This window comes from Diadema antillarum, unplaced genomic scaffold (genome assembly GCF_040938485.1).
Source record: "Diadema antillarum isolate AM-2024a unplaced genomic scaffold, OU_Dant_1.0 seq00001941_RagTag, whole genome shotgun sequence".
Lineage (NCBI taxonomy): Eukaryota > Metazoa > Echinodermata > Echinoidea > Diadematoida > Diadematidae > Diadema > Diadema antillarum.
In genome coordinates this window covers 291,606-312,060 of record NW_027272601.1, presented here as the reverse complement: position 1 = coordinate 312,060, position 20,455 = coordinate 291,606, and the positions used below count along the sequence as shown (strand labels likewise).

Below are 20,455 nucleotides of genomic sequence, written 5' to 3'. Positions count from 1 at the left end.
GATTCTTTTGTTGTGCCGGGTCACATTTGTTCTTAACATAGTCGGCATTTCTATACATATCTACCCAACACTTGACGGGGACAAAATTGCAACTTCCTCCTTTCTGTCGGTCGCTACAAAGAGGCCTCTTTTTGCAAACACCACAATCATAATGCCAAGAGATCATCTAGATTGAACTACCTCCTTCCACAGTCATCAGCTTAACATCATTCAAGCATCTGTCATGACTCACATGATGGTCAAACACACCATCTGACCAGTTTCTGTGACCATTTTGGGTTGACAGACCACCTATCCATACATACCACCCATTGCAAGACTTTTCAGAGTAGTTGGTATGAAGTTGGACTTGAATGTACAGACCATGTTCCCCAATAAGCCTTGGCTGAACGGCAAGGACATGGAAGAACCTGACTGCGCTCAGTCCATCTGAAGGCTTCTTCTTCCGGGGGTATTGCAATCTGAACTTTCAATAGGGAGGTCCCGATTTTGTAGTCCTGCCACAGCACTCGTGTCCTTCAACAGGACACCCTCATCTTAAAACATTTCTTCACACCTAGGTCCATAGGTAGATCATTGGCCAGATACAGCACTATCACGCTGTTGAACCCAGTTTACATGTTCCTTTCAACAGGACACCCTCATCTTAAAACATTTCTTCACACCTAGGTCCATAGGTAGATCATTGGCCAGATACAGCACTATCACGCTGTTGAACCCAGTTTACATGTTCCTTTCAAATAGCAGAATGTGTGTACCTTTAAGGTAGCAGCCCAACTGGAGTGCTTTTGTGTTTTGACCACCTCAATGTGGTGAAAATGTCCTATACATAGAAAAAAAAAAATTAATCATTATCATCCATTTTCATTTTCCCCACCTGCATGCTAGGCTAATTTCAGTACACTTCACTTGTGTACAGTTTTGCGAGAAAATGTTTCTTTTCACATTCTAATAGCCCATGAAAATTATCAATGCATTGTGTGAGTTTTTGTGGGAGATCAGCACAACCCACAATTTATGTGGATTTCCACACTGCAAAATAGTCCACATTTACAGTATCTAAGCTTGTCACAACTGCACCTTCATTCAACCTTTCAGTGGTTAAAGAATACCCTAGCAAATGCTTGGCAAGCCTGGCATTCAACTTCTAGTGACCCATCCCCCAGCTATTAGTGTGCTGCCACACCATGCGGATAGAACATCACTATACAGGTGCACAGAATAGGGAAGTAGTCTAGACCTAGAGCAGAGAGTGTACCCAAAGATATCATTCTAACTGATGAGGACATCTCCATGCAGGACTGCAACTAGATGCAGCTTCATCGTGTCGCACCACGCACAAACTTGCCGATACCATCGATGCTTCTTTGGAAGTGACATGCACTACGTAAGCTTCATAAAGAATATCCCAACTTCAGCAATATTAATGGCAGATGGATACAAAAAAAAAAAATAAAATAAAGACAATAATTGATAAGAAAAAGATGTTATAGTCTCTCTCAATGCTGAGGATGCATCTCTGTGAATGTTTGCACAAAATATACAGCCTTCACTTGTCTTAATCAACTGGCATTCAGCTTCTCTCATTAACACTGCAAGCTGGCAATGCAAGCACTGGCAACACGTCTCTTTTTCGCAGGCGATCACATCGCGATACCTTGAAGAAATTTTAAGGCAGCACTGGTTGTGTACATCTGGAATACAGCAAAAAATATGCCCCAACAGTGACCTGCTCATCTCACAGAGCCACGTAGGGGGGTTGGAATTCCTTAGTCAGAATACCAAATGTCTGGACTTGGGAGCATTCTGGTGACAGATCCTCCCCAAGTGACCCCCTTCATCATAAGAGCCCAGCAGCGTCAATGTTGTCCTTGACGATGGTATCCGTGACAACCTGGAAGACCACCTCCATGTTGTTGGTGTCCGTTGCCGTGGTGAAGTGCGGGAACACCTCTTTCTTTGGGTTGCGGTTACAGAGCTGGAAGCGCCTTTGGATGTACTTTGCAGCAGCATCTATGTCATAGTCAGGACCTAGAAATGACAAGGTCAACAACAAATCAGTGTACCACAGAAAGACATTAAAGGTACTCATTTACCTGTGTTTGCATGCTAAAATAAAAGAGAACATCGAATGTCACAAAAAAATAAGGACTACGGGCAAAACATGAACTCTGAACTTTATAAGGGCCTATGTACATTCACATTATGGGACACGTTTATCAGCTTTGTTTTTTTTCGGCAGAAACAGGTTTCCAAACGGCTTTTAGGGATTTTTTTTAGAGATGATAAACGCAAAGCTGTTTTGATTATGGGGTTCGGAAGGCCATTTTGAAAATTGCAAATTTGTGCTTTCCGAAACAGGTTTTAGCCAAAAACATATTTCTAGAAGAGAGATAAATGCAAAGCTGTTTAGAAACAACTTTGTACTGCACACGCTGTATATGACCCCTTCTGAGAAAACCTGTTCTAACAAGAGAGGGCACTGACACTGCACTTCCATCTGTGCTGTTTAAATCCACGATGCTGAACTCACCCTGAAAATCTGAAATGCACCGATACAAAGTTGCATGGGTCATGTACTGGCAAAATACTACCATTAAAAATGAAAGGTACACAAGGTACTGTACACGCTGTTATTTTCGCGTACAGATATTTTCGTGAATGATGAGGTCATAGACATTTTCGCGAGATGTTGTTTTCGCGAATCGACGCCACTGCTTACGTTGATGCTCTATTAACACAGCACATGGAGTCATTTTCGTGTGTTGTTTAATTCGCGATCCAACTGTGATTTGCGAAATTCGCGAAAATTAAACCCTCGCGAAAATAACAGCTTATAGTACTGTTTTCCATTTCTGCCGTTTAAATCCACCAGTCTGAACTCACCCTGAAAATCTGGGAAGTATTGGTGAAGCTGCCTGTTGGTGTGCAGGATCTTGTACTGGAACAGGTCGACTTTGTTCAGAAAGAGGATCATCGTTGTTTGCCGGAAGAAGCAGTTGTTGCAGATGGACTCGAAGAGCTTCAGGCTCTCTTGAAGCCGATTCTGTCAAGAATACAATGCGTAAAATGGAGTATTTGTGGATGGAAAGAGCAGATTCAAAACTTTCATGAGGTTTGCCAGGGAAGAGTAAAAGAAGATAATATAACACATCTTGCACATTTACATAAAATGTGTCAGCCTCTTACAAGAGAGATTATAAAAGCACCTGAATATTGGACTGAAAACTTTCATAGATTCCCCAAAAAAAACAAAACAAAACAAAACAAAACAACACACCACAAGACTTCATGAAATACACATTAATCTCGTGAACATGACAAACATATGACTCCAAATTTACAACACTTCACTCCAAGTACTGCACAGCATTTTAGAACAGACCGATATTGCCTCCTTTCATTCAGCTCTCATTCGTAAATAATCTTGAATCCATTGTTGACAAATACTTGATGGACACACTGAGTTAGCAAACTGAGCAGTGATTTCATCTATATTTGATTGATTAACTCAGACATGAGTGTATTCGCCCTTGCCATGCCAAAGGTCGAAATCTACCCAAAAAGTGCTTTGGTAAATATTTCCAGAAATGAAAAAATAATGCAATGATTGGAGCTCAGAATGGAGATAATGCAGTTTGTGTACTCTGCCTTTGGACTTGACCTCAAAGCATTACTCTGCTCACCACTTCAGGATCTTCGAAGAGGACCATGTCGTAACCGCTGAGGGAGGCGACAAAGAGCAGCGCCTTGACATCGTCAAAGCACTGGATCCACTTCCGTCTCTCTGACCTCTGACCTCCTACATCGTACAATCTGTATAAAGCAAAATATTAGATTAGAGATGTGGAAATAATTTCTGTATACTGAAAGTTCTAGTGTCCCTTGTGCAGCCCTGAAAATTAGATTCCTTTCATAAGCTGGTAAATTGTAGAGGTAGGTAGCTCAGATCTTTTTCTCAGAATAAAACTGAAAAATTCTTAATGATGGAGGTGGAAACAATATCACAGCTTTTATATGAATTTTATTTGAACTCTGAAAAAATTCCAACTGTTATTACCTATACCTATATGTGATTTCTGTATACTGAAAGTTAAGTTCTTGTGTCCCTCGTAAAGCCCTGTAAATTAGATTCCATTTATAAGCTGGTATATTGCAGATGTAGGTAATTCAAACCTTTCCTTAGAATAATTACACTGGAAACTTGTTTATGATGGAGGAAAACGATATCATAAAATTTCCAGTGAATCTATTCGGCATCCAAAAAAATTCTAACCATTATTATGAACACACTAAGGGGAATGTATTCTCAAGTGACATGGAGTTAGTTTTTCATTTCTTTACACTCTTAGGTGTATTTTCTGCATTAAAGGTGCATAGTCCCTGTAGTGTAGAGGGCGCCGTTGATGATACTGCCGATCACCGTTAGCAATGATACGAAGATTACTGAAGTCGAGCTGTCATCAAGAGTAAAGTGCGTAGGTGTTGCTAAATTACGAAAGTAACGTTGCCTTCGTTGTCTTATCTGCGCATCACGCAGTCTCTAGTAATGTCAGGGTGCGTGCATATATTGTGCTTCCTATTATTACATCACAAAAGAAGTTTGCTAAAGCTGCCATCCCCCTCAGCCAAATCATGAGCCGGACTGTGATCGGACCACTGACTACAGTGAATTGGACTTCTTCGGACTCGGGAAGTGGGCCACAGCGTAAGCGCTAAAGAGGAGTTGATAGCGTAGCTAGGTCTCTACAGGAAACTTGCGCCGTGCGCCCGTGTACACTTTTGACTATACCACCGACTTCAACCATGCAAAATTGTTGACCTTTGCAAAAGGGATATACAACCTTTAACTCTTTAGCCATGCCCCTTCCCCCGCCCCACCCCTTATCCCGTTGAGAACAAGTACCAAGTAGTGGACCTCCCCCCCCCCCCCCATTGGGTTATAAAATAGTTTCTAATGCAAAACAGAAACTAGAAATGTCGCTATGGCGACAGATGCCTCCGCCATAATGCATGATTCTCCCAATAGGCGTATAGTAAAATGTCTTCACAATGTGTGATCCATAACAGTTTCACATAACTGGCAAAATATTGAAATGACAGGTTTGTCAGAAATGTCTTGAACTGGGTTTGCTATAACTTTCTAAGAGTGCAGGTACACATATTTGGGGAATTGTTTTTTTTTTTTTTTGGGGGGGGGAGAGCATTGAAACCTGGCCTTTGACCCTTAACCTCTGACCTTTGACCTTCTGGCTGGAGATTTCCAGGAGAATCTCCATTAGGTAATGCATGTATTAAGTTTTGAAACTAATAATGCAAGCATTATATACTAGTATGTGAGGGAAATAGTAAAATTTTGAGTTGATCTTGACCTTTGACCCCTGACTATTTACTCATGACCCCTAAATTCCCTACATAATCTCTGCCAGTCAGTACATGCATATGTACAAAGTTCCACGAAGATACATTGAACCATTTGCGAGAAAAGTGATATTGCAACATTTGACCTTTGACCTTTTTACCTTTGACCTTATGACATGAAACTCTCTTTGGAGAATCTTTACGCAGTAGTACATGTCCACACCAAGTTTCAAGAAAATACCTTTGGGTATTGCATAGCAGGCATGAGACAGAGAAAAGTTGAAAAAAGAGGAGAGAGTTTGCGAGGGAGCGCAGCGACCAAGCTGCTAGGGAGCGTAGCGACCGAGCGGGGGGAGGGTGTGGGAGGGGGGGGGGGGACTTTTTGAAATTCAAGGTATGAAAAAACTCATTTTAATGCATTTTACAACTGAAATTTACTATTGTTATGAGGTACATTTTACAGAGAAACATTGTGATAATTGAACTCATGAATGACACTTGCAAAATCTAAAGGAAGGAAAAGTATACTTAACTGTTATACCTAGAGGCTAGGACCTACTCAAATGTGAGGCCATAATAAATCACAGTAATGTACACCCAGGTGACGTCTTGCTGGATTCAGTTCATACGGGTACAAAAAAAAAAAAAAAATTAAAATAAATCACAGCTTAGCATTGCCATTGTTGGCTGTCTTTACCTTAGTCCATTAACAGTTTACAGTGCGCAGACCAGGCAAAGTACATTTGTACTAGTATTGCTGATCTTGGTCCATGTAGTCTAGTAGAGAATCATGTATGTATATAAGACAGCTGAAAATAAATCATACATGCAGCTCAGCATTGTTGACCGTCTCTACGTCCATGCAACAGCTAACTTTGACCGATAGATCGGTCTGTATCTGTCCGTCGGGGAATGTTCCGCGGAGACTGCGTCTGGCTTCACGGATCCCCTCCGTAGGACAGCGTTAATGGCAAAATATAAGAGAGTCCTCCCAATTGCTCCGGACAGACGGATCTTTCTGTCTACAGCTAACTTAGACTGCCTATAATACCTTACAGGAGGTACAACAATTTGTAGACCCGGTTAAGTCCATAAACAGCTAATGTAGACCAAGCAAATGAAGTATTGTTGGATGAAGTCCAGAATGTAAAGCGAATCCTTGCGGCGGATGATGTATCACAAGTTCCAGGTGCCGAGGAAGTCGATTGAATCGCTGGCCTAACGTGGTTAGAAGACGAAACTGGTTCTGGGAGATCAACTTCATATTCCAACCACTGCCACTTGAACTTACTACTGTATTGGAGACAGCTGTGTCAATATCCGCTACACGAGGGTCATCCTTATCGAAGGTCTTCATTTTCTCGTTGAAGAAAGAAATATTCTCACCGGTCCACAAAATCACGATGACAAATGTAGGTCACGCCAACGTAATCAACTGGATACAAAAGCAGCGCATCGCGTAGACAGAAAGATCCGTCTGTCCGGAGGACTCTTTTATATTTTGCCATAAGTTATAACGCTGTCCTCCGTATACAGAGGAGATCCGTGAAGCGAGACGCAGTCTCCGCGGAACATTCCCCGCGACGGACAGATACAGACCGATCTTTCGGTCAACGCATCGCGCTGAATGCTGCGGCGTGCAGCACATGCATGCCGAAGCTCCTTGACAGTAATGATACACGTAATACGCAGTTACAGCCTCACACACGTGTGATACATGTAATACGCAGTTACAGCCTCACACACGTGTGATACACGTAATACGCAGTTACAGCCTCACACCACAGAACTCTTACACAAGAGTTCTGTGCCTCACACACGTGTGCATCATATCACACCAAACTGCAAGCTACAGTATAGTACCGTAGCTACAAGTTGATCGACACGCACGTTTCACATCCATTTCACGCATGAAACATGCAACATCGCACAGCTGCCCGCTGACAAAATGCACTCGAATCACCATTCACACACGGCGAGATATGGTGGCTGCAAAAAAAAAAAAAAGAAAGAAAAAGAGGAAAATCACGGAAATTTTCCCGACTGTGTATTTTCTCCCCAGAATTTCAAAATCCGCGGAAATCCGCGGATCCGCTGAGAAGTCTCATGCCTGCATAGGTATGGGGGAAATTGCAACATTTGTAGCATTTGACCTTGACCTTTTGACCTTTGACCTCTTGCCAATGTCACTAAAATCTACTCAACTAATTGTCCCATCTTACATCATCCTTGGACCAAGTTTGGTGAAAGCTGCTTCATCCAGTTTTGAGTTATCACGTAAACAGATAAATTTTAAGATTTGACCTTGATCTTTGACCTTTGACCCTTGTCCGATTTCACTGAGAAACTAATCAAGTAATTGTCCCATCATACATCATCTTCCAACAAAGTTTGGTGAAATTTGCTCCATCCAGTCTGGAGTTATCGCATAAACGGATACAATTTCATGATTTGACCTTGACCTTTGACCTTTATAGCCAATTTCACCCAAAATCTAATCAAATAATTGCCCCATCATACTTCGTACTTGGACCAAGTTTGGTAATATTCCATTAAATATTACTCAAGTTATCGCGTAAACGAAAGCGGACGGACGTACGGACGGACGGACAACCCGAAAACATAATGCCTCCGGTACCACTTCGTGGCGGAGGCATAAAAAGAAAGACAGAAAGAACATAAACTGAAAAGATTTCTTGAATGCCGAGATCCGGGTGAGAACGAATGGGTGGATGGATGGGTGGATGGGTGGATGGATGTATAGATGGATGGGCAGAGCCTATGAAGTGATGCCTCTAGCACCCTTCAGTGTAGGCATGTAAAAATGACTAAATGACGCATAACCAATTGTCTGTCGCTTCAAGTTTCAAAAAATAGATATCAGCTTTGATTAATTCAACCATTCCATAGATAAAACTGGATGGTAGTAGTGATGCCGAGGTATTGGAGCTACTACTTTGTACCATAGGACAGATTGGTAAGTTTCCTACCTGAAGATGATTCCCCTGATCTTGAAGTGGGTCTCCAGGATCCCCGTGGTACGAACCCTTGCTCTCAGCACATCCTGGGTGTTGGGTCGGAACTTCTCCGACGTCAACCGCTCCATGTTCTCAAAGTAGCTGCATGAAACCACAAAATTTGACACCTGTATACATTTCAAAGTTTAGAGCAACATTGTACACAGAGCTACCCAAGTACCCATGCACAGTGCCCACAAAAACACACATCATCATCATCACTATCATCATCAACTCGCCTGTGGTATTACGGTCTGAGCTTTCGATCCTAGCAGAATCTTCATCAGAGGCAAAATGACTACCAGGCAGGGAAAGCAATCACATATTATAAGGACTACATACAACAAGAACAGTCAGGGGAGGGCTAGGGACACAGAACAAAGAAAACAAAAGGGGAGGGTTTGAGGTCATGGGCAAGGAGCCCAACAGGTAAAGGGAGGGGGATTAAAGCAAAAGGGTGGACAGACAAAAGGTAGAGGAGGGTCAGTGATGATCCCAAGGATCATTAGGGGCAACCTGTGAAGGATATGGATGATTAGGGAGGCAACATCAAAGAAGATAAGGAACAACAGAGGGATAAAGAAAAGAGTAACATAGCAAAAGCATGAGTTGGGGGGGGGGGGGGGCTGGAGCAAGCAGCGAGCCCGAACCTGTTGTACTAAGAAGAGGCAGCAAAATGAAAAGTGAGAGTCAATCAACAAATGCAAGTTACCAATTATTACCAGTTATTTTAAGAATGTAATCTATATCATCCTGTGTTCACTGTAGATATATTATTAATTGTGACCTTTTTCAACTGAAGCTCTTTGCATTGTTGGACGAGTCCATTAATATCATTACTGGTGTCAACTGCAAAAGTCGCAAGCTGTCATTTGCCCCAAATTGACAAATTTTTTGAACCACGCTGTGTAAACCCTGATCACAAAAGCTGGAAATTTACTCCTTTATGTCCTAAAGTAGGAATTCCAAATTCACATCAGTGATATGCTACAAACAATGTACATGATGCTTTGACTGGGAGCATAAAGCATAGAATGAAAGCCCAGAAACATTAAATCTTACATGCCTTGAACCCACAAACTGAAGTTTCATACACTCATAATCTTAAATTTCAAAATAAAAGACCTGAATTCACAAAGTTGTGAAAATTATGAAATCAGTCCGTGGAGTAAAAATTAGAGAGAAATAGGCATGCACCTTCCATATGCGCTATCAGTGCACATTCATAATTGAACCTATGTTGACGTATGTGACATATCACGCACATTCAGGCACGTGAAATGTGCATAATCTAAGGGCTAATTGTAAACCAACTTTGTAAATTCGGGCCGAAGAGGCTGGAGACCAATTTTCAAAAACACCACAGGGTAACATGTGGGCTTTCGAGTGCTGCCCTGCAATACTTACTAAAGGGCGGAGTCGTTGAGCTCGTATTCATGGCCCCGCGAGACACAGAGGCGTATCCCATCGTCGTTCCATAGGGCAAGGAGTGCGGTGGCTATATCGGGCTTCATCACCACCGAGTATTCGTCAAAGCAGCGGTGGCACTGGAGGATGGTTTGGGCATGATACTGAGGTAGGGGGTGGTAGAAAAGAATGGAATTCATTTTCCATGTCGCTCTGAAATCTTGCCTTGACACAAGCTTAAAGAGTACAGCCATTCCCCCGCTCACACTCATGAATAAAGTAAAAAACTGCAAAAGTGAAAACATGAAGCTAGCGTAACAATAAAAGTGTAAAATTCTAGGCATATATGTAATATCATTTTACATATTTGATCTCAAGGTACATACATGTAGACCTTATTAAAGTGGTATTACTGCTATGCCATTTGTATTTTTTTCACCTTCGATAGTTCTGTCACATGAAGGAATTTGCTGTTGTAATGCAGACCAGTTGCCTTTTACTGTAGCGTAATACCTTCACGTAATAACTCTAGTATCTGAAAGTCATACCTTAATGACAGTACAAAGACGTGAATTACTTTCAATGAGGACACCATTTTGCTGGCTTATTCCATGTCAAACTTAAGAAGGGATAATCTGGTAGCACACATGATATATGAGGTTTCTCTACTAAAAAGTTTATTGCAATACAATAAACAGAAAACATTGTACATGTAATACCATGTGAAACACTCAAACAAGCCGAGGCTTTACTAGGGATTAGAACCTAATTAACAACTTATGCAGCATGTGCGTGACTGGATTTCAAAGAAAATTCTCGGTGAGTAATTGATGTCAGAGCACTTTGTCGTTGCGGCTCAAACTCTTGATCATCAATGACAATTGAAGGCTCTTCAACCAAGTTCCTACAACAGCTGCACACAGCTGTCTGCATACGCCTGCATGTGAATTATTCCTTGCCCCTATTTTCTTTGAAGTCTACACCTCACTACCTTTCGATAAGAATGTGACAAAGAAGTATGGTATTTCCTGCTTGCTCACATAGGTGAGGCCATAATTGGTGCACAGTTATGATTAGGTCATGCCCATGGCACAATTATTTCATGATTTTTATGCATGCTAGTAAAGCATTGAACGCACATTACAGAACTATACAAAGAGATTGGAATTTGATTTAGCATCATACACCATGTTCTACATACATTCTCCATTAGTAGGTATATAAATGGCCACTGGCTGAATGCATACATTATATATACGTTGTATGATTTTTTTTTTATTTTTTTAAATACACTATTTTCTTTTGGTAATATGATTACGTTGCTCTACTGACAGAATAAAAGCCTCATTCCTAATTCAAGGCCTCTTTTTAATCCACAGTAAATTAAATTTCTTATATCTCATACCTTCGCAGCATATGATATCTCACTAACTACACCAGTTTTATTCCTATCTTCTAGATGTTCATTTTTTAAAAATCAATTCATAATTTTCATTTTTAAAGGCTACCCTAGATATTTATCACCATTGAGATTATGCCAGATTACTCCAGGATGCCTAACATACCTTATTTCTAGAGTTGGCAAGCGGTATGCGTAGCAGTCCCATTCCGTTCAGGACGTACTTCATGGAATTCAGAAGGTTGTCCAGGACTGCAGGCTGAAAGACACAAACACACACAAAAAATCACAACAAACTGCCCTCCTCAGTGCTTGATGACAGAATAGGCCTATTCACAAAGCTACCAACAGTGGCCATTTAGTTGTGTTGTTATTTGGCTTGTGACGCACACATTGCAATTTTTTTATGTGTGTGGACATAAATAATAGCGACTGTTAGTGAGATTCATATCGCAATTTGCCCATCTTTAAAAGTGCAATGTTTCTTTAAAAATAGTAATGATTATTTGTGGTGCAAAGTGTGTATGACTGATGCACGAAATAATTGTACTGTATCTTTATTTTATTTATTTATTTATTTTTTTGCATCCAAGAATGCTACTTTGTTATAGGTATGTGTTGGACACTTGGAGACAGTCAGGTCAAATTCAAGTCAAAATCCTAGACTAACTCATAAGTCATGTGCAGTTTGGACTCGCCTGGACTAGTGTGACTTTGGTTTCTCTGTGGACCATTGTGATTTGAGTTGCAATTTTTTTTTTTTGGCCTGTATACCTTTAAACAAGAGCACAAAAAAAAAAAGTCCAATTCAAATCTTCAGTGTGTGTCAATGGGCATACTGATGAGTCAACTAAATAAAATTTAGCTCCACATCTACAATCAACACAAATCTTTAACAATTACTGAGCCATCAGTTGACAAACAGAATGGCAAATAAAAAATTAGTATGAATAGGATTCAGTGGCCCCGAACGGCCCCAATTTTAGGCAAGTATGGACATTATAAACACTGATACAAATTAGTGGGGTAAGCTAACCTTATCAAAGGGTGTTTTATAATGGTAACTAGTCCAGTATTTTTCATGCATGTCACAGCAAGACCTTCAATTGTTCATCATATCCGAATACCCATCTGAGAGTAAACAAACTGAGAAATCGCTGCAGCTGTTACGTGCAAAAATGGGACAAGTCAAGATATTTGCACAACGGGGGCGCTGCTATTGTGTTAGCCCACACTGTAAATAGGGAAAAGAAGCCCACATATAAAATCACACGCTGGTTGGATAGATGTGTGGAAATGTAAAGCAAATATACAATACAAATAGAATGTATGATCTCCATTGGCGATACAGACAAGGTATTCAAAGAATCAGTCACCCTAGAGTGTGAAAAAAATAATAATGAAGTACTGTACTTACAAAGTAAACATGAATGTGTATTCTGGCCAGCACCAGTGCATTTTATTTATAATTAATAAATTGGGCGCTCTTCGCGAATTTAAAACACACAAAAATATCAACTCTGATCTCGACATGAATGTGGTGTGCACGCACACATTTCTCCGTTCAGTGTACTCCACAATCGCGAATTTAACCACTTGCGAAATTGTTGAAAACTCCCGATTACTGAAAAATTAGACTAAATATATGGCATATACAGCACTTGCTGAACAGCATGTTTTAGTTGCACCATGGAAGCAAGCGGGTACAAGTGTATAGGCATACATGTACATGTCCTTAACATCTCCAATGAATTTCCAGCACATTACATGTACATACAGCTGTACCCTCTAATCTACATAACATACAATGTACATTGTACAATCTGTTTGAAAGAAGCATCCCATTTATTCATTACTTGTTACATTATAATTGGCTTGCATGAGAATAATGAAAAGGGAAAAAAATGAACACCATAATCTTGAGTGATAATAATTATGATTGTGATCGTGCTGATTATGATCCTCCAGACTAAAGTGGAAACAAAATGAAAGTGAATATTAGCAATATCAAACTGCTTCTCTCTTGAGCACGAAGTCATTCTACAATTTATTATGAAAAGTTATGAACATTAGTTCTCCCCAAAAGTACTGTATATTGTTTATTACACAAACACACAGTAAAAACCTGTAATGCCATCAAAGACCCTGTTTACAGTGCAGGGCTGGGCCGAGCCCGGGCTGAGCCCAGGCTGAGCCTGGCCTCAATTGCGGTACTCGGCCCCGCAATTCTGTCCGTTTACAGAGGAGGGCTCGGCCCAGGCTTTTGTCATTCAAACCTTTCAATATTTTGTCGGAGTGGCGCTCTGCTTGTAAACACATGATTATTACGGGGAGCGCGCTGGTCGCAATTTGGTACCGCATTTGGCCCAGTTTGCGTTTACAGTGAGAAAAGGCCGGGCCGAGCCCAGGCTGAGCCCGGGTCGAGACTACTTCCAGAGCTTGGCCAAATGCGCAGCCGTTTTCGGTACCGCATTCGGTCTTTTGCGCGTTTTACGGTGAAAGGAAGGCCAGGCTCGGCCCGGGCCAAGCCCGGCCTTTTCACTCACTGTAAACAGGGTCAAAGAAGACATTTCCACATTCAGACGATGGAGCCACTATGTTTTCGAAAAGGTAGCTCCATGTTCAGACACTGCAGAGTGTAAACACTTTTGTTTATAATGCCATGTTCCCCTCACATTCCGCAAACAATCAGAAGTGCGGACAAGTCATAAACACCTCTACAAATAGATCTGATTTACAGTCTTACAATTGCATGCTTTGATCAAACCTCAGGAATGTGTGTAATCATGTCATTCTTTGTATTGTGTACTTTTGTAACATACTTGTAAAATAGAGAATGGTATGCAGACAGCTTGTTTATGAGACTCCGACTGTGGGAACAGATCAGACTCTGTCACTTCTAAAGCAAAGATCAGTCTTGCTTAAAGCCTTCCTTTTTTTTGGGGGGGGGGGGGCATTCAGAAGTATTGTTTCCATGCGGTTTGTCTTCGATGTTATTTGTTCTTGTGACATTAAAAAAGATATCACGTACATTGTACATATCAAGTAATATCAGCAACATTACTGTTTTGAGGAAATGGCATCATTCTGTGTATGTAGCCTATTTCTAATGTCAGGATCAAACATGAAATATCTTGCTTACAAATCACGATGTTGTTAAAATTGTTTTAAAAAACTGAAAGAAATTCGTACACTTTTGGTCATGCACACTGTAGCATAATACTGTACATTGCAAATTCCCTTTGGACTGATATTGGGTATAAAACACCTATGACTGATTTTTCTCTGACAATACAGTAGAGACTGCAAACAAACCTTGTGCTCGAGATCAAAACACAAAGAGCTTGCCCCTTTACCTTATACAGTGCTTGTGTATTTTCTTTCTTACTGTGAATCCCTGGTGGCCACAGCTTGGCAAAATATGAGCAATATTTCCCACGAAGGTCAGAGGAGGGCTGATAAAACATCTTTTACAGGGAATATGACCTTCCTTTTCGTGAAACATAAACAGACATGACACACTGGTGTATACAAACACACACCCCAGTTTGACATATCACGCAAAGATTGGTCTATGATAACAGTGTGCATCTACCAATACAATAAAAATGTATGCATGTCTGGGGCTTTTGAGATTATGCTGATACAGTGCCAAACAGCCTGTCTGTCTGTCTGTTGTCATTTTTTTCACACACACACACACATACACTTTGCTGCTCAATAATTCTTGAATAACTGGGAGCGTGAACAATATTTTATAACCACTGTGTTTACATTGTCTTTGGATATATCTCAGTCATTTCAAAACTCATTTTCATCAAAACTTTCAATTCCTCTTAGATCTGTACATGCTCTTTAATATTTCGTATCAATATTTTCTAATTATCTCACAAAAAAATTAAAATCTGAATTCCCATCTCATCCAAAACTATACTATCCTTTTAATGCGTCCACATACAACTTGTAAGTTTGCTTTTTAATCTATGGCTGACTATTCTCAACTACAGTGTAGGGATGGTCATCACGGTATAGCGCCGTTACAGTACTTTACCTTAAAACTGAGAAGTTCATTCTCTGTGAATCCGTCACTGTGAATGATTTTCATCTGCTTCACTAAGGTGCTCTTTCCACTTTCACCAGCACCTGGAAGAAGAAGATAAAGAAAAATTTTAAGGACAATATTTCCTCTTGTCTCTTCACAGTATTAAGTCATGTTTTTTGGAAGCCACCCTGGAAACAAACAGGAAAGATACAAGAGACGATAATTGAAGAGTATGATATGTTCATGCTCTATGATAAAGACAGATGAGAGATTTGTAATGTCATGGTTCATACCAGTTTGCTAGCAAATATACAGTGACAACATATTGACAAGATTTTTCAAATCATGCTAATGTCTGGAGGACCAGTATGCTAATGTCTGGAGGACCAGTTGATCTACATGGTGTTCATTTGTATCATATCTACACTATACTTTCACCAATGATTGCTGGTAATCATGATTACAGGAACATATCAAATTTCAACCTCTAAATTTCTTCTAGGATTTTCATACACAAATTACAGCTCTGTATAGGCCTACTAAACTCATAGCTTACATAGATATACCACATTTGTGTTTCATTAGTGTTCAAAACAGAGGATGCCATTTGACCTGAAAAGAAATTGACAAGCATCTTCAACTAAAAACATTCTGTTTCTCATGTACTGCTTCAAACTACCAAAATATAATACGAGGTAGAAGTAACTACCATTTATATAATACGAGTGCATAATTGCAGTGCGATAAGTTAATGATTGCAGCAAAATCAATTTCTTTTCCTAAGATCTCAGCAAATGCAAGGCACATACAGGCGACTTCTGTGCATTGTGTGTAATCAGTCATCCGCGCTTTCACCTCAATGGTGTCACTAGCCACATGGAATTTCCCAGGCCACTGTGACAGGTTGAGAAATGATGGGAGCCTACCTACACACAACATACAGGATATGCTCTATCGCCGATCTATTCAGACTTAACAATAAAACCAAGGTTCTTTCTTTTCCCCAGTCCATTCATAATGTGCACCTGGTCTTTACTTTGATAAGACACCACATCTTAGACCTAAAAGGAGGGCAAGTATTAAAGGAAAGAATATAACTAGAAGTGTATTGTTTTTTTTTTACTTGACAAAGACTACCTGTATTACACACAATGTATTGAAATTTCTTTAAAATTACACACATCCTGATTGCAAGATAAATACTGTACGAGTACAACACAATCTATACAACACAGGAGTTTTTGAAAACATTCTTGTTCGCAGAAAATCAAGTGAAAGGTGATGACATTTCTTCCAAAATCCCTGATGCAGCACTTGGTAGCATACACATGATTGCAATACATAGCTGTACTTTCTTACAAGCATGTATAACACAGAAAACATCCTTGCTCTTTGAATAGCAAGTACAGCATACAAAATAGTTCATAATATCAAAGAAATTGTTAGATAAAAGGGCTTTTACCATCTTTTGCAGATATTTGCTTAACACTGGTTAATGCCACTTTCTTCCCCACATGTCATACAAATGTACATAACGCTACATTATGACAGCTTCTTGCATAGACTACAGTCAAGTATTAATATTTCATGAACCTGCTAGTTTGTGCGTACTTTTAAGATGATGGAGGCTGTGCGTGAAAAGCTAAAAAGCTTTATAAAATGGGTCCAAGAATGTAGCCAATAGGAAGCGCTGAAATGAGTCATGTGTGCTTTGGTTATTCTAGTCCCATCGCACTGCATGTTAAATCCTATTGCCGATCGTCTGTGCGCGCGGCGGCTCCTTTGAATTGCATGCATACAGTACGCGCTGTCAATCCTGTAAACAACTTCTAGTTCGGGCTGCCGGCCGGCCGGCCTCTTCCCTTGTGCATGACATGTGTGGCGTACTTATACTCTTATACGTACACTTTGTACAGTACTGTAGACCAAGCATTGTGGGACGGACGCGTACATGGAGTCACTTTGAAGGGCAAATCCAACGAGTTAGCAGGTTAATTCTCACACCGTTTTCAGATTATGTTGTCTAGTAGGCCTATATGAGGAGTCTATATCAAGTCTTTAAGGTAAAGGGTGCATATTCTATGTAAAATAAGTAAGTTTTCATGCGGGAACTGAAGTGTCCGGAAACCCAACCCCCCATCATACTTATACTGTATGTGCGGGATTTCCGAGTGCGACGTGCGTAAATGTTTGGGACGAACATCTTCGGACGTCGACCCACAAAGGTACGTGAAAAACGCTGAAAAATGCTGTTAGTTTTCGAATTTTCGACCCATTTTATAAAACAAATGATGCACAGGATTATTTCGTGGCGTTAGTGGAGGCGTAGCTCACTCTCGGGTATTTACAATGTAGTGCAACATGCACTCATACGCCTCCATTAACGCACTCTATCCTGTGCATCATTTGTATAATAACATGTGACAAGTGTACTCTTCATGCACATCTGAAATTGTGTGCACCAGACAATTAAAAAAGGAACAGAACAGCATTTTTTTTCTTGTTTGTACAGTACAGCTTTTTCAAACAAAATCTCTATTCATGAGATTTTACCCAAAAGGGAATCACAGCTATCCTGAACAGTGATGATGAGAATAGATTCTACAATATTGGCAAAATTAAAATTTCTGTGCAATGATAATATTCCATCTCTTTATCTTGTTCCATTTACACTCTGTCCTATATATTTTCCTACTATCTGGTTCCAAGGGGTTTTTTTTTCCAGAGTAAACTTACCATATTATATAACATGGATTAATGAAACCGAGCCTAGACTATAATCATGATTATTTCATTAAGTTTAGAAACTTACCCAAGAGAAGAATCTTCACAATATTCTCCTCCTGCCTAGCCATTGCAACCAAGTTGCGGTCGATCTCTTCGCTGCGCTGCCGCGCACGCTTCTGCTCCTGGTCGATGCTCACGCACGTTCCCATGGTTCATGATGGGAAGATGAGATAACTTGCAAGATGGTGTGCTGGTCTCGACTTGATCTGAAATCAACGATAAAGATGTCATAAAAATGTTAATAAATGCCAGCTTGGATTTTAAGCCAATTCTCATTGAATTTGATTTGACAGATTCTACACCGGCACCTACGGTATGCCTTAAGGCATGAATATTGAATTATAAGTAACCAAAATCTGCTCACTGGTTACGTTACGTTAACACATGTTCCAAGCGGCCAAGGCAGCCCCATCTGTTTGGCAGAAATGTAGCGTGCCATGGGCAGGTGGGTTAAATTCTCTTTTCCCCTCCCCCCCCCCCCCCCCCATCCGTATTCTAGTCTTGTTCGTTCCAGTCCTTGCTCCATCCAGTGAACATGTAGCCATCAGATGCCGATTCTCACAGCATCGTAGTTAGGCTAGAATATGCATAATTCATATATTCCTGACGCGTCCCGATACAAACCACCTCCCAGTTTTGTTACGGCCCGTTTGAAGTTTGTCCATCCTGTCCCCCCAAACAGCCCATCCCCATTGTCTCATGTCCATCCCGTTTTGTCCTCATCAAGTCAGTTGCCTGAAACAGCACCACTGGCATTGCTGACTAATGCTTAGACAGAAAGATCCGTCTGTCCGGAGGACTGTTAAAATTATATTTTGCCATTAACGCTGTCCTCCGTAGACAGACGGAAGGTACCAGTACCCATTGCTGTGTGGATGTTCTTAACCACTGTCTCTATGGAAAATTGGGTGAGGTACCTCACCCTTCTCGATTGCGTCTAATTCACGGCCCTAGGTCGGCAAATTTAAGCTTGTATGGTGAAATTAGCTTTTTAAGAATACGTTACACTCACCAGATTAATGAATAATCCAACATTTTAGGAGAATTTTCAACGTAAAACACAGCCTGTCGCGTCGTCACATTCAAACTGCAGAAACATACACTATGAATCTATTAGCCAATCACATGCGAGGTAGCTTCTACGTGTTTGTTTTACTAAAACACGTACCTCGCATGTGATTGGCTTACAGATTCAAAATGGCGACTTACTCCTCACGAACAGCGATGTTGCGATATCGATAAAATTTCTGCGTTATAATCGAGGTTATGTGAGTATTTCGATTGCACAATGTGAGAAATTTATCCCAAATATTGCTGCATAATGTGTCATGTCATGTCAAACTTGTTTGAATGTAAAAAAAGCTGTCTGAAATTTGGTTTATCGTAACGTTTGATCTGTGCGCGACTGCTCCACACAGGAGCCGCAATCATTGACTTCGGTCTGTATACGGAGGGGATCCGTGAAGCCAGACGCAGTCTCCGCGGAACATTCCCCGACGGACAGATACAGACCGATCTTTCGGTCAAACTAATGCTGTGCCATAGCCACCAGGAACATGGTGTAAACGTAGTCATATTCACGGGACACTGCCATAGCAATTGTCATAGCAATTATATCACTCACGGTATGATGTCACCCATACTCCACTCTCTCACTCTCAGCCACAGGTTTAGACGGAAAGATATGTCTGTCCGGAGGAGTCTTTTATTTTTATTGACGTTATCTCTCTCTGAGGGGATTTGTGAAGCCAGACACACTACAACAGTCTCCGCGGAACATATCCCTGACGGCCAGATACAGACCGATCTTTCGGTTAACAACAATCAACAGGTTGTGAAACGTTAGTAGTAGTACATTTAAGCTGCTTAATTTCCCTTCTACTTCTAACACTAGTAATTTAACAGTTAGTTGTGGCCAATGAGCAAAAATTCTGAATTCTGTAGTGAAGACTTAGAACCTGAATAATTTACACATAAGCATAGGTGGTAGTCATACGCCATTCAAATATCACCCAAACAATGGAAAGTCTATCTATCAGTATCACAGAACACACCGTGTTAGGAATCTAAATTACACCACACACACACGGGCAAAACCACGGCGTGGGATCAGCGGGAATTAAATTGCTCGCTAGGCTTACCATCACCACTTGCACTGGCACTGGACGAGTTCGTATTGTAAGCCCACTCTCGATCTCAGACACGGCACTAATAATGAACAGCTGAAGTCAGATGAACGAGACGATGAACTGCCACAGCGGAGGTTTGTAAATTCGGTATTCTGTAATTTCTTTTCTCTCTGCTCTTCCGGTGTTGTCCCGTCAAAACACGGCTCGCTTCTAATAAGCGTGTCACGCACGACAACACCACCACCAAGGGCATACAAGGCACAACAAATGAGCTGGTGGTGTAGGTCGTTTTATTGGAAGGGGACAATTTTAC

General features: G+C 40.8%; 1 protein-coding gene across 1 annotated transcript; it reads right to left on the bottom strand.

The window, feature by feature from the left end:
• Nucleotides 1–20,455, bottom strand: LOC139713277 (guanine nucleotide-binding protein G(o) subunit alpha-like). The gene is made up of 9 exons (XM_071625021.1): nucleotides 20,155–20,455; nucleotides 18,039–18,219; nucleotides 15,236–15,327; nucleotides 11,351–11,443; nucleotides 9,786–9,949; nucleotides 8,352–8,480; nucleotides 3,687–3,816; nucleotides 2,887–3,046; nucleotides 1–2,031 (listed from the first exon to the last, which is right to left on the bottom strand). The coding sequence occupies exons 2-9, from the start codon at nucleotides 18,160–18,162 to the stop codon at nucleotides 1,841–1,843; spliced, it is 1,083 nt and encodes a 360-aa protein (XP_071481122.1). The 5' UTR covers nucleotides 18,163–18,219; nucleotides 20,155–20,455; the 3' UTR covers nucleotides 1–1,840.

Excerpts from the sequence above, each read along its gene's own strand:
- LOC139713277 (XM_071625021.1), bottom strand. The coding sequence starts at position 18,162 with ATGGGAACGTGCGTGAGCATCGACCAGGAGCAGAAGCGTGCGCGGCAG. Across the intron at positions 15,328-18,038 it reads TGTGAAGATTCTTCTCTTGG|GTGCTGGTGAAAGTGGAAAG; the intron begins GTAAGTTTCTAA and ends TTCTTCTTCCAG. Across the intron at positions 2,032-2,886 it reads ATACTTCCCAGATTTTCAGG|GTCCTGACTATGACATAGAT; the intron begins GTGAGTTCAGAC and ends TGTCATTTCTAG.